We start from the raw sequence: 13,697 nt of genomic DNA, 5'->3' as shown, positions 1-13,697 counted from the left end.
CTTAGAAAGGGGAGACCCGGGTGTTGGCAGAGGATTGGATCACTTGAAGAGTCTGAGACGCTTGTAAAGCAGCCGTTCAGAAACCTAGGAGCAAATGTCCCCAGCTTTTAGATGTGGCGCTGTTTCCAAACTTTAGAAGTAACTGTAAGCGCTTTGCCTGCCTTTGCACACGGTGGCCGTGGTGGCTGGTCCAGATGGTGGAGTTGAGAAAAGCAGACGAAGCAGCTGTCCTGGCTGGACCGCCTGCCCCTCACCAGGGCCGGGGTGGGGAGGGGGGCTTCCGGGGGCCCTGCGGGCCAGGCTGCGTCTTCCGCGTGGGACGCTGTGCAGGTCAGGGGCGGTGACCGTGGCCTCTGTGCTGCCCGCAGGTTCGACGTTGACAGCTGCACCTACCACGTCCGCTGGGACTCGCGGGCGGCCTGCGCCGTGAAGCCCCAGGAGGTGCACATGGTGAACGGCACCTTCACCAACCCCGCCAGCGGCCAGAGCTTCAGCCTCGGGGACATTTATTTTAAGTAAGGGGGCCTCCTCCTGCTGGGCGCTGGCACGCAGTCCGCTCTCTCCCCGTGGGGCTGAGACACACGGGCCCGCGTGCTTTGGTTGCTCTTTCCAGGCAGTCATCGCATTTTGCTCACACAGGGAACGTGTGTCGCAGCTATTGAGTTTAACACCCAAGACGGGCAGTTCTCTTAAGTGTAAAAATAAGGTCACCCCCCTCCCCTCTCCCCTCCTCACTTTGTGATGAGCCCCAAGGTCAGAGCTGGAACCTTTTGAAACAGTTTCTGATAAGGAGCCGTCAGGGTTTGTGGGGAAAAACATCTCGGCGTGAAACATTGCGCAGCAGTGTCCCTGGGGCAGGTGTCGGGGTCCGAGGCCATGCGGGCAGGGGCAGGCGGGCGCAGTACCTCTGAGAACGAGGCGGTTGAGCTCGGAGCCCAGAGGGGTGGGTAGCAGGACGGGTGCTGCCCTGGGAACCTTCCCGCTGGCGGGGGGTGGGGGGGGCGTCCCGCAGCCCTGCCTGGTTCCCAGCTCAGGGTCTCCTGAAGGAGCCCTGAGTCACCGCCACCTCGCCTGTCTCTTCAGGCGATTCAGCGCCTCGGGGGACATGAGAGCGAACGGCGACAAGTACCTGTACGAGATCCAGCTGTCGTCCATCACGAGCGCCACCCACCCGGCCTGCGCCGGGGCCAACATCTGCCAGGTGAAGCCCAACGACCAGCACTTCAGCAGGAAGGTCGGAACCTCGGACAAAACCAAGTACTACATTCAAGGTGATTCTCTCCACCGGTGCCGCGTCTCCCGTCCTCAGGACCTTCACGCTTTCGGCAACAGACGCCCCTCGGCCGCCCGGTCGGGTTTCCTCACAAAGCTCCCATGTGATTGTGTGTCTGACACACGGTTGTCAGAGGGGCTGGACGGCGGGTGGATGGCGAGCCTTTCCCTGGAGGGTGTTTTACCTCCTGAACAAACCAGCCCGGAGGTGGGGAGGGAAAGAGTGTGTGTGACTTGGCTTTGGCCACGATGCTTCTGCATTTTGAAACTTCAGCTGCTACGAAAAAAGGTAGAGCTTCCCCGTTTGTCAAAAGGATGAGAGGGAGGGAGAGAGACGGACCCGGCCTGCGCCTTCAGGGCGGCCGTGGGGGAAGCGTTACTCTGCGCTGCTGGAGCTTTGTCCGTGGTTCCTTCTTTTCTCTTCTTCCAGTTGTGTTGAGGTGTAACTGACCTACAGCTCTGTCCAGGTTTAAGGCGTCCGACTTACATACCTCATGAAGGGATTATCACGATAAGCTGAGTGAACATCCAGCATCTCACACAGACACAAAATTAAATAGAAAAATTTTTTTTTTCTTGTGCTGAGAACCCTTAGGATTCACTCATTTATATTTTTTTAATTTTTATTTATTTATTTTTGTCTTTTTGCCTTTTCTAGGGCCGCTTCCCCCTGCATATGGAGGTTCCCAGGCTTGGGGTCTAATCAGAGCTGTAGCCGCCGGCCTACACCAGGGCCACAGCAACGCCAAGATCCTTAACCCACTGAGCGAGGCCAGGGGTCGAACCCGCAACCTCATGGTTCCTAGTCGGGTTCGTTAACCACTGAGCCACGAGGGGAACTCCAGGATTCACTCTTTTAACAGCTCATATATAACGTAGGGCAGTGTTTATTATGTTCCGCATGTGGTACATGGCATCCTTGAGATATGTGACACCCTTGGTGTACATGGCATCCTTGGGGTACGTGGCATCCTTGGTACTTACAGATGGAAGTTTGTATCTTTTGACCACCTTCTACCTCCGGTAACCACGAATTTCTCTTTCTCTGTGAGTGTGTGTGTTTTTGAACTCTGACCCACAACACCGTGAATTCCTCTTACACAACACAGTGATTCAAGGTTTCTGTACATTTCAAAATGATCATTTTTGGTCTGGTTAGCACCTGTCACCACGCCAGGATTAGTCCATAATTATTCACCGTGTTCCCCACACTCGAAGGCGCCGTGACTCATGCATTTGGCAACTGGAAGCTTTTGTACGTTTCATCTCTCTCGCCTGTTTCTTTCCTACTTTCTTCTTGACCTTGAAAGAGTATTTCCAGGAGGCAGCGCCTGTGTTTTTGTTTTCACTACATACCATTTCATGATTTGATTTTTGAACCAGGTGAGTGAACTTGCTTTTTGAAAAGTTAAACATGTTTGCAAAATCAGCCGACTTTGATGTCCAAGGGCCCTGGAGAGGTTCCCCGAGGGGTGGGGCAGCTGCTCCCCAGATGGGCGGAGCCTAGAAGCAGCAGCTGCCGAGCTCAGGAGCCGAGCCAGCCTCCACCCTTAGTGCCCACGGGGCCTGGCAGCGATCGGCTGGATCCGCTGACTCACTTTCATGCGTCCTTGTCACGAGCAAACCCACAGGTCACTTGTCTTCCAGTCATTCCAAGTCAGATGCTTGGACAGCGCCTTGGCTGGCTGGGGCTCTGGTGTTGTCCTCAGGGCCTGGCCCCATAGTAAGTGGTGAATGTTTGTTGACTGACTGAAGGGTTGCTTTAAAACCCTCCAAGGCCCCCTGTTACGCAGAGGAAGGTCCAAGCTCTTTTGCACACGGCCTGGAAGATTTTGGGACTCCAGTCACGTGTACCCATGATGCAACCGTCAGGTTACCCACGAGCTCCCCCGGGCACCGTGCTGTCTTTCTAGGGGCCTTCCCGCTGAAACGCCTCTGGTGGTTGGTGCTTAGTTAGTTGGTTGGTAGTTGGTCGTCTCCAGCTGGACTGGCCCCGCGTGGCCAGCCCCCACTCCAGGTCACAGTGTTAGCTGAGGACGAAGGCCGGGCCTCTTTGTCCCACATCCTGCCTGAGGGCCAGGGCGCGGTAACACGTGTCCAGAGGCCTGTGACCAGCTCATCTGGGACATTTGATGAAGGACCCTCACGTCTGATTCTAGTCTCTGCAGACTTTTCACAGGCTGCGAAAAGACAAACGTGGCCCGCTCTCGAGACGTCAGGGCTAACGGGGCTGTGCTTGTGTGTGTGCCCGCCTTCCTGACAGACGGCGATCTGGATGTGGTGTTTGCCTCGTCCTCCAAGTGTGGGAAAGACAAGACCAAGTCCGTCTCCTCCACCATCTTCTTCCACTGCGACCCGCTGGTGAAGGACGGCAGCCCGGAGTTCAGCCACGAGACCGCCGACTGCCAGTACCTCTTCTCCTGGTACACCTCCGCCGTGTGTCCTCTGGAGTAAGTGGGGGCCCTGGCGCGGGCAGGACCTTGCGGGCGGGCACGTGCCGCTTTGGGTGGGCAGCAAGTATCCCAGCTGCAACCCAACCTCCTCTCTCAGCGTTCAGCCCAGGGGGAGTCTGTGTCCTGTTCCTGGGCTTTACTGCAGACACGTGCAAACCTGCACGGAAAATAGGGAGAGGTAGAGGGTAAACCCCACGTCGGAGCACCCCGCTCCCGCCCCTCTGGGACACTGCCACCCCACCTGCTCTCCCAGCTGCACCGTCTGCCTTCCTTAGACCCCCGGCACCTCCACGCTTTCCTCTCCCAGCGCCCTTTTGCCCTCGGCTCCTGGAGGTGATGCTGGGTCTCTACCCTGGCACGTCTTTTCTTTGTGTTCTGGTACAAATGACTACGCAGTCCGTGTCACTTTGACTCCAGCAAAGTGCTCTCTACTTTTGAGTAAACGAAAAGCTGGTTCTGCAGACCTTGGAAATCAGGCCGTGTTTCCCTGGGAAGTGCGGGGAGTACGTTTTGCACCGGGGACCGTCTGGCAAGAGCAGGGTGGTGGCCGTCTTCTCACACCCGGGGCCTGGTTCCTCGGCCCGGCTACGCCATCACACGCGGGGACCCCGTCCAGGACAAAGCTGGAAATTGCTTTCCTCTTGGATTTCTTTTCCTTCTGTTGTCTTTTTTTTTTTTTTTTTTTCCTGGTGCAATCACCATTTTAATTTTAATTTTTTTTAGTACTTAATGAATTTTATTACATTTATAGGTGTACAACAATCATCACAATCAAATGTTATAGCACTTTCATCCCAAACCCTCAGTGCATCCCCCCACCTGTCTCCTTTGGAAACCCTAAGTTTTCCAAAGTCTGTGAATCAATATCTGTTCTGTAAAGAAGTTCATTGTGTTCTTTTTCAGATTCCACGTGTCAGTGATAGCATTTGAGGTTGGTGTCTCAGTGTCTGGCTGAATTCACTTAGCAGGATAATTTCTAGGTCCATTCATGTTGCTGCAAATGCTGGTATTTCATTCCTTTTAATGGCTGAGTAATATTCCATCGTGTATATGTACCACATCTTCTTGATCCACTCCTCTGTCGATGGACATTTAGGTTGTTTCCCTGTCTTAGCTGTTGTAAATAGTGCTGCAATGAACACTGGAGTACACGTGTCTTTTCGAGTCATGGTTTTCTCTGGATAGATGCCCAGGAGTGGGATTGCTGGACCAAATATTTTTAGTTTTCTGAGGAATCTCCGTACTGTTTTCCACAGTGGTTGCACCAATTTACAGTCCCAGCAACAGTGTCATAGGGTTCCTTTTTCTCCACACCCTCTCCAGCACTTACTGTTCGTAGACTTTTGGATGATGGCCATTCTGGCTGGTGTAAGCTGGTACCTCAGAGTGGTTTTAATTTGCATTTCTCTTAAGAATGAGTGATGTTGAACATCTTTTCATGTGTTTTTTGGCCATCTGGATGTCTTCTTTGCTGAACTGTCTGTTTAGATCTTCTGCCCATTTTTGGATGGGGTCGTTTGTTTTTCTGGTATTGAGCGGTAGGAGGTGTTTATAAAGTTTGGAGATGAATCCCTTGTCAGTCGATCCATTTGCAAAGAGTTTCTCCCATTCTGTGGGGTGTCTTCTCGTTTGGTTTAGGGTTTCCTTTGCTGTGCAGAAACTTTGAAGTTTACTTAAGTCCCATTTGTTTATTTTTGTTTTTACTGTCAGTACTCTAAGAGGTGGATCTGAGAAGACGTTGCTGTCGTTTATGTCGGAGAGTGTTTGGTTTATGTTTTCCTCTAAGAAGTTTATAGTATCTGGTCTTCCATCTAGGTCTTTAATCCATTTTGAGTTTATTTTTGTGTGTGGGGTTAGGAAGTGTTCTAATTTCATTCTTTTACATTTGACTGTCCAGTTTTCCCAGCACCACTCATTGAAGGGGCTGTCTTTTCTCCATTGTATATTCTTGCCTCCTTTGTCATGGAGGAGTTGACTGGAGGTGCGTGGGTTTAATTCTGGGCTTTCTGTCCTATTCCACTGGTCTGTACTTCTGTCTTTGCTGGCCACAATCTTTCAGAAGTTTTTCCTCCTCTGACCTAAGACTTTAAGATCAGGAGAAAACCGAATTCTTGCCGTATGATCGTTTCCTTCCTTTCCTGGATAAGGGGTCCTGGAGAGAGCCGAGAACAATGGTAGGGGCAAAGGGGGGAACTTCCAGATTCATCTTTTACATCTGAAACTGCCTTACATCCACGCTCCTGGACAATTTAGGACAAAGCCGATTCTTTTTCTTGTGGGCTAGTATCCAACCCCCCCCCCCCCCCCCGCCTGCCAAGAGAGTCAGCTTTGTCTTAAAAAGTTCTAGGAACATGAGTGTAAGGCAAGTCTTAAGAAATTCCTAAGTGTTGGTGCCATATAAACAGCATACACGATAGAGTTCCCTGGTGGCTCATTGTCAGTGCTGTGGCTCTGGTCACAGTTGAGGTGCAAGTTCAGTCCCTGGCCTGGGAACTTCCACATGCAAGCATATGGCTAAAAAACAAAACAAAACAAAACAACATACAAGATGCAGTTAAGAACCAATTATAAGAAATTAACTGAATAATACATTTAGAAACTGATGTACACACTTCTAAGTAATTTGTGACTCACAGAAGAAGCCAAAAATAGAACTTTAAACATACTTAGACCTGGGCGAACATCTCTGACCTCCAGCCCCTGGGTGCACCCCGAGCAGCCCTTTCTGGCCTTGGCATCTCTAGCCATCTCAGACCTGCCTGTGGCGTGGTTGTTTCTTGTCCTGCGGGTGTTTGGGAACAAGGTTATTTGCTCACACTGAAGTTTGGTCAGAGCACTCATCCTTGCGTAGTCAAGCCGTCAGTTGCCTCTGACCCGGTTATTTGAGTTAAATGCTTTTCTGAATTAATAGCCTGAGCCGTCGGCACCAGCTTCGCTTTTCCCATGGCCTGTTGGGGTCCCTTCTTACCCCGAGCTGTCCAGGCATCTCCTGTTGCTGCCCTCTGCCTCCTCGTGTAGGGGACGCTTCCTGTTGTGATTCTGTGACCAAGAGCCAGAGATGAGGGCTCTCAAGTCATCACACATGCGAATGTCTGGTCCCCTGAGCAGAAAGGAGGCCCATCACCCGGTTTCTGGTTTTTTATTCATCACTTGCGCCGCTTTCCTTGAACGTTTAATGTTGTGGAAACACTGCTTCCCGCATACGCAGGTGGGGATTGTGGCATCTTGGCCGATTGGACAGCTGCTGTGAGGGCCCCTGGCCCTGCCTCCTGGGTCTTAGCAGGACCCGGTGGGGTCAAGGGGTCTGTGCCGGGCCCGGTGGCATCTGGATGAGTTGTTGGGAGAGAGGAGCTCCCCTGAGCTTCCTCTTGGAGAAGAGAGCTGGGGTCCCCAAGACGAAGGCGGCCAGCGGGTCTGAGTCTCTGCCCAGAAGCGCCTCTGTGCCGCCAGAGCCCCGTGACAGGTTGAGCCAGCACCAGGGGTGGCTCTGCCCCCAGCCGGCTTTTCTCAGTCCTGCCATCCACTTCCCGTGCTCCCGCCCTAATCTCCTTCTCAGCGAGGGTGAGGCAGCTCTGGCTTCGCCGTGTGGGGTCGGCCAGGCCAGACCTGCTGCCCAGGCCAGGCCTTGCTGGGCGGTGGCTGAGCCGTGTGGCCTTCCCGCAGGGCGGGCTTCGGGAAGAACACCGGAGACGACGAGCCGGAGCACAAGGGGCTCTCGGAGCGCAGCCAGGCCGTTGGGGCGATCCTTAGCCTGCTGCTGGTGGCCCTCACCGGCTGCCTGCTCACCCTGCTGCTTTACAAGAAGGAGCGCCGGTAAGGAGGGGGCCGGCGGGGGCGGGGCGGCACCAGCCGGTGGTCCAGAGTCGCTCCTGGGCCCATCATCAACAGCCAGAGTGGTCGAGTGCAACCTTAAGACTGGAAGGGGTCTGAAGGGGTCTTCAGAGCTGTGTGTTGTGAGCGTCTGTGCTCTGTGACCAGGGGTCCTGTCCGACCAGAGCCCTGGGTCTTGTCAGTCACCTGGCACTTGCTCTGGGGCCTCGGCCTGGCCCACCGGTCCCCAGGACGTTGCTCCCTGCAGGTGCCCAGGGATGGGCAGAGTTAAACACCCTCCACGAGCGGACTTCTTCATCAGCTGCCCCTCTGCCCCTTAAAGGGGTGCCTTTATTAGGGCTCCCCTTGCTGGTGAAAGGACTCGTCACCCACAGACGCTGGGAGTGTCTGGTGGACCTCACGTCACGTGCGAATGAGGCCCTGGGCTTGTGTGTGGTCAGCCCTGCCCGAGGGTGGGGGAGGACCAGCTCCGGGGCCCCCTGCCGCCTCTCTCTCCTGCCTGATGAGCCAGAGGCAAATGAGAGATGGGTCGAGAACTGCTAACCACGGCCAGGCCACGGCCATCCTGGCCCTAAGAGGCCGGTGGGGTTAGGGTCGGAAGTCTGGGCAGGAGCCGGCCTTGGGCTCGTCCCTTGGCCCAGTCGGCTCAGCACAGCCTCAGGTGGCAGGTGGCTCATTGTATTCACATGTGAAAGAGCCCAAGCGTAAACACGGGGTGACTCACTCGGGCCCTTGTTACCCCACAAAGATGAGAGGCAAGATTTGAATCTGCATCTGTCTGATTCTAGAACGTTCTTTCCACTGACCAGGTTTACAGCCCTGCTGTCATGGGTTGAGGGGGGGACAGGATTGTGGGGGCGTAGCCTCTTGCTAGCAGTACTTGGGTGCCCGGGTTGCAGGGGGGCTGCACCCTGGAGTAACTGAGGTCTCCTTCCAGGGAGGCGGTGATGAGCAGGCTCACCAGCTGCTGTAGGAGAGGCGCCAGCGTGTCCTACAAATACTCCAAGGTAACTCCCTGCCGGGGCCCCGGGGACTGTCCCTCCTGTCCACGCCCCAGCATACCAGTGACACGCGTGTGCTCTCACCACACGCACGCATGCCCGCTCACACGCACACACACATAATCTCGAGCTGTCGTCCTGGTGTCGGTCACACAGTGACGACGTGGAAGCCATCGTCACGGGCAGTGTGACAAGGACAAAGGGAAAACCGCACTGCTGCTCTTAACCCAGACACGTTTTGTCATTTCCTTCTTCAAGTTTTTCTCACAGTGATTGCAGCTGTCCTTAGTGCCGTCAACATTTAAGTTGCTTCTACTTTTTGGCTTTTTTTTTTTTAACCGCCACATCTGTGGCATATGGAATTTTCTGGGCCAGGGGTTGAATCAGAGCTTCAGCTGAGGCCTGTGCCACAGGCACATTGGATCCAAGGTGCATCTGTGACTTACACCACCTCTGGCAGCACCCTCAGCTCCCGGGCCTGTCCCTACTGTGTGTCTGGCTGGCTGCTGGCTGCCGGGCACAAGGGTGGGTCAGGCCTGCTCAGGGAACACCCCCCCCCCCCCCCCGAGGACTTGCAGCAACACTGGATCCTTAACCTACTGAGCCAGGCCAGGGATCAGACCTGCATCCTCATGGACACCATGTTGGGCTCTTAACCTGCTGAGCCACAGCGGGAACTCCTCCTGGCAACTCTAGACATGATCAGGAAAACTTCTGTGCTTCTGGCGTCAGGATGATTTTCCTTCACAGAAATTTATGGAAGAGCAGCATCGTTTAGGCCAGAGGGCTTAACACACTCATGGCTCCTGATATGTACTGGCAAGCGCTTTCTAAAAGCTTGCCCCGGTCTGGACTTCACCATGTAGCTCCCCTTACTGGCCCCCACCCCCCAAGGGCAGCTGAAGCTGGGGGGAACCTGTCCCTGACCGCTTGTCCCTGGCCCCTCTTCCTGCCCCGTGACAGCGTCTGTCTTAGTTGGGTCCCAGCAGGAGCCAGCAGCTGCCAGCCCTCACCTTCTTCTCTGCGGTCAGGGGTCAGGGACCAGACTTGGGGTGGCTGCAGTGGGCAGGATGGGGCCCCCGGGACCCCGCCTCTGGGTGGACCGTGGTGGGAGGGGCACAGAGGCGCCGGATGAGGTCTGTGCTGTGTCCCCGCAGGTGAACAAGGAGGAAGAGGCGGATGAGAACGAAACCGAGTGGCTGATGGAGGAGATCCAGCTGCCGACGCCGAGGCCCGGGAAGGAGGCGCAGGAGAACGGCCACATCACCACCAAGTCCGTGAAGGCCGAGGCCCTCAGCTCCCTGCGCGGGGACGACCAGGACAGCGAGGACGAGGTCCTGACCATCCCGGAGGTGAAAGTGCACCCGGGCAGGGGGCCTGGGGACGAAGGCGCGCACCCGATGAGGCCCCCGCAGAGGCAGGTGCTTCGGGAGCGAGCGGACGACAGGGTGGGGCTGGTGCTGGAGGAGCCGGCCCGGAGGGGGAGGCCCAGGGCCGCGCATAACAAGGCCGTCAACTCCTTCCACGACGACAGCGACGAGGACCTCCTGCACATCTAGACCCGGTGCCTGCGGGGCGGGCGCGGCAGCGCCACCGGCGCCTGCAACCAAATAGGACTCGGACTCGGTGATGCTTCTGTCATCTTTGCCTTCAACGAAAACTGTCAAAAGGGAAGAGTGTGGGCGATGGGGGAGAGGGCGAGGCGGGGGCGCCGCCCTCGGGCTGGGTCGCCCGCAGCCCTCGCTGGGATGAGGCCCGGCTGCCGAAGGACGGGGCCGGGCTTTGTCCCAGGTCCTCGCGGAAGGCGCGCCCGGGCCGTCGCATCTCCGGAGGAGGGCTGCGTCTGAGGAAAAAACCCTTGCTGCTTTAGGCCCTGTAGGGTATTTGATCATTATATTTTTAGCATTTAATTCTCTCCTCCTATTTATTGACTTTTGACAATTACTCAGGTTTGCGATAAAGAAACAACAGCAACCCCCCCCCCCCCCCAGCAGTGTGCCCGCCGGCCCGCGCGGTGACTGCCTGTCCATCCCGGCTCCGCGGGGCCGCCGTTGGGGCGCAGGGATGGTTTCACATGAGATGCTGAACTGGTCCACGGTGTCGCCTCGAAGTTAGACCCCGCCCCCGTCTCTCCTCCCCTTTGCTTCCTGTTTCCTACGGGACCGCGCGCGCGTGCACCGCCACGCGTGGGTCCGGAGTGCCTGGGCCGCGGAGGGGCCGCCCGCTCTCTGCCTCTAGCAGTAACGGCTGCAGCTTTTTGCATGACGTCTTCAATCCTAGGTGCACAAAGCACATTTATCAGTATTTCTTTCGCCAGCTGGTGAAGTCAGACAACCCACCCAAAGATTGATTTGTGTGTGTGTGTGTGCGTGTGTGCGTGTGTGTGTCTGTGTGAATGGAGTTGAGACGTCAGAGAAAATAACTTTTTTCCAGACTTGGGGTGTAGGTCTCACCTCTTCAGGTTCTCATGATGCCACCTTTACTGTGCTTATTTTTTTAAGAAAAAAAAAAAAAGCGTTTATCAACCATTCGACCTATAAGAAGCCTTAATTTGCACAGTACGTGACTTGGGAAATTGCATGAAAGCCAGTGGGCCAGAATCTCACCCCTAGCGTTGCACTTGGATTCCTGCTGGGGGGCGGCCAAGGTCGGCCTCTCAGTGTGCAGGCCCAGAGGGCAGACCGCTGCCCTCTGGCTGTTGGCTCCTTTCTTGAAGTGTTTAGTGAACGACTTCTCTCGCATTATAGAGTTGTATATAGACTCAGTGGTATTCATAGCCTGGAAAGCAAACCAGCCTGCAAGGTTCCTTGGTTTGTACTCTGTTTGGCTGGCTTATTTGATTTCAACATGAGTGTATTTTTAAAAGTTGATTTCTTTCCTCATTTTTTTCAATCAAATTTACTGTAATATAAAGTATTCAACAATTTGAATAAAAGATAAATTATTAACTGGGTGTCGAGGCTTTTTCCCGCTGAGCGTAAAGAGCTGCTGGCCCTGCTGCTGAGCCCAACCGGGTCTCTTCCTCCGCTTATCTTCACAAAAGCCCCTCTGCTTCCTCCGCAGAGGCTCCCTCCGTGTCCGTGCTCACTCGGGGCCCGCGGGGGGGGGCCTCTCAGTTTCAACTACACCTGATTTCATCTTTCTGAGAAAGCAGATCTCAGGGTGTTTTTACCAAAACCACCACCATGGGTGCAGATGCCACAATGCTGTAAACCAGGACGCTCAGCCCAGGCTCACGGGGGTGGGGCTGGAGTGGGGGGGCGGCGGCTAGTTCTTCTTGTACAAGCTTGGTTTCCACCTGGAGTTACTAGCAGTGAGAGCTTCCTAGATGGCGACGTGAAAGCAGACAAAGCGGGAAATTGCTGCAACATCAGAACAGACTTTTCCCAGTCAGCATCCACCCCTCTCATTTTCGGATCATCCAGTTGGAGTGCCTTTTTTTCTTTTTTCTTTTTTGGTCTCTTTAGGGCCACACCTGCAGCACATGGAAGTTTCCAGGCTAGGGGTTGAATCGGAGCTACAGCTGCCGGCCTACACCACAGCCATAGCAATGGTGGATCCCCGACCCACTGAGCAAGGCCAGGGATCAAACCCACATCATCACAGATACTAGTCAGATTTGTTTCCACTGCGCCACAATGGGAACTCCTAAAAAAAGCAATTTTATCCATAAGAGTACAAGCCTAATTTAGTTTCCTTTTAACCAAATTTTTTAGCCCCCCCCCCCATTTTTTGTGAGACTGTCCACTGAATGGCAGTGAAATTGAGCAGGTGGAGGGTAAGGGCGCTGCTTAGGCAAACCCCGTGCTAAGGAAATCCCTGGAAAGCCGAAGCCCTGCTCCCAGCAAGAACTTTCTAAACGTGGCCAAACCCCACTTCCCCACCAACCACTGACGTCCGCGACTCACGATGATGCCCGAGGGAGGCTGGCTGCCCTTCCGGGCACTGAGAGGAGGACTTGGGGATAGTCGGGCTCTTTGTACAAGTTCAAAAACGATGGGCATGGGTGTCTTACCTCCTTTCCTGGGGATCAGGTCGCAAGGGGACAGTGTGCATCGCAGGCTGGGGAAGGACAAGGTTACATGGATGAAAACCGCTTGCGCAGCTTTGAAGGCTCCCCTGACAGGGGGCTGCACAATACAGCTGCTGCTTTCTCCAGGTGAACTCGGTAGTCCTGGGTCCGTCCGCAGCCAAGCCTCCTGCAGAACAGAACGCGTGGCTATGGCCATGGCTGCGTGGCCCCGGGCTGGGCAGCCCGGCTGGGCCCTAGTGGCTGGCGGGGCTGGAGAGGTGAGGCGGGCGCGGTCCTGGAGCCGGGAGCTTCCCGCAAAAGTCACCGTCTGGAGCGAGCTCCAGCTCTGGAAGCAGTGGGAGTGAGGGGAGGGCTGGGCTTGCTTGTGGGTGTCAGGATTTGAAGGAAAGTCCGGATGGCCCAGCTGGGCGTGTCAGCACCTTGGCCCTGCAGACACTGGAAAGCCTCGGGCGCTCAGCCTGGAGGCACGTCCTTAACTGGGGAACTAGAACATCTTCCCTAAAGACAGAGGGAAAGCCGAAGTGAGGCTGCGAATTATTAGCTAGTCGTGTTTTTTTACATCTTTTTCTATTTTGTATTTTGACCAGTTTGTGAATCACATTCAATAAAACTGATTTATGCTGTTACTTGGAGCCCGCTGGTGTTAGAGGAAAACAAAATAGAAGGAATGGCCCTGTGGACAGGGTGACAGTGAGGGCCACCTGGCCCCACTCTCAGTTCGTCCCAGGGAAGGTGGCCTGGAGCTCAGGGAGTCTGCTGGGGAGGTAGTGACGCCTGGTGGAGTCCCATGCAGGTCCTGGGGAACGAGGTTGTCCTGCTTTGGGACAAGGATGTAGGGTTTATCTGCTCACCCATCACCCAGGTCAGACCCCCACACCACCTGGCTTCAGAGGCCAGCCGCAGTGATGGGTCCATGGCTGTGCCTGGCAGCCAGCCTGCTGCTTTGGTGTATCTAGATTATAAAAAATGTTTAAGGAATTCCTGTTGTGGCGCAGCAGAAACGAATCCAAATAGGAATGATGAGGTTAGGGGTTCGATCCCTGGCCCTGCTCAGTGGGTTAAAGATCCGGCGTTGCCATGAGCTGTGGGGTAGGTCACAGACGCGGT

At 55.0% G+C, this 13,697-nt stretch overlaps 1 protein-coding gene across 1 annotated transcript in view; it reads left to right on the top strand.

Annotated features, from left to right (window-relative positions):
- The window catches only part of IGF2R (insulin like growth factor 2 receptor), a 102,996-nt gene extending 92,875 nt beyond the window's left edge, over positions 1 to 10,121 (top strand). The window contains 6 exon segments of the mRNA NM_001244473.1: positions 369 to 515; positions 1,084 to 1,271; positions 3,536 to 3,722; positions 7,389 to 7,538; positions 8,494 to 8,563; positions 9,715 to 10,121. Of these exon segments, the coding sequence (NP_001231402.1) occupies positions 369 to 515; positions 1,084 to 1,271; positions 3,536 to 3,722; positions 7,389 to 7,538; positions 8,494 to 8,563; positions 9,715 to 10,116 (1,144 nt within the window). The 3' untranslated portion in view covers positions 10,117 to 10,121.

Source organism: Sus scrofa, chromosome 1 (genome assembly GCF_000003025.6).
Source record: "Sus scrofa isolate TJ Tabasco breed Duroc chromosome 1, Sscrofa11.1, whole genome shotgun sequence".
Taxonomy (NCBI): domain Eukaryota; kingdom Metazoa; phylum Chordata; class Mammalia; order Artiodactyla; family Suidae; genus Sus; species Sus scrofa.
The sequence above is the reverse complement of the archived record's forward strand: the minus strand, read 5'-3'. Positions and strand labels throughout refer to the sequence as shown.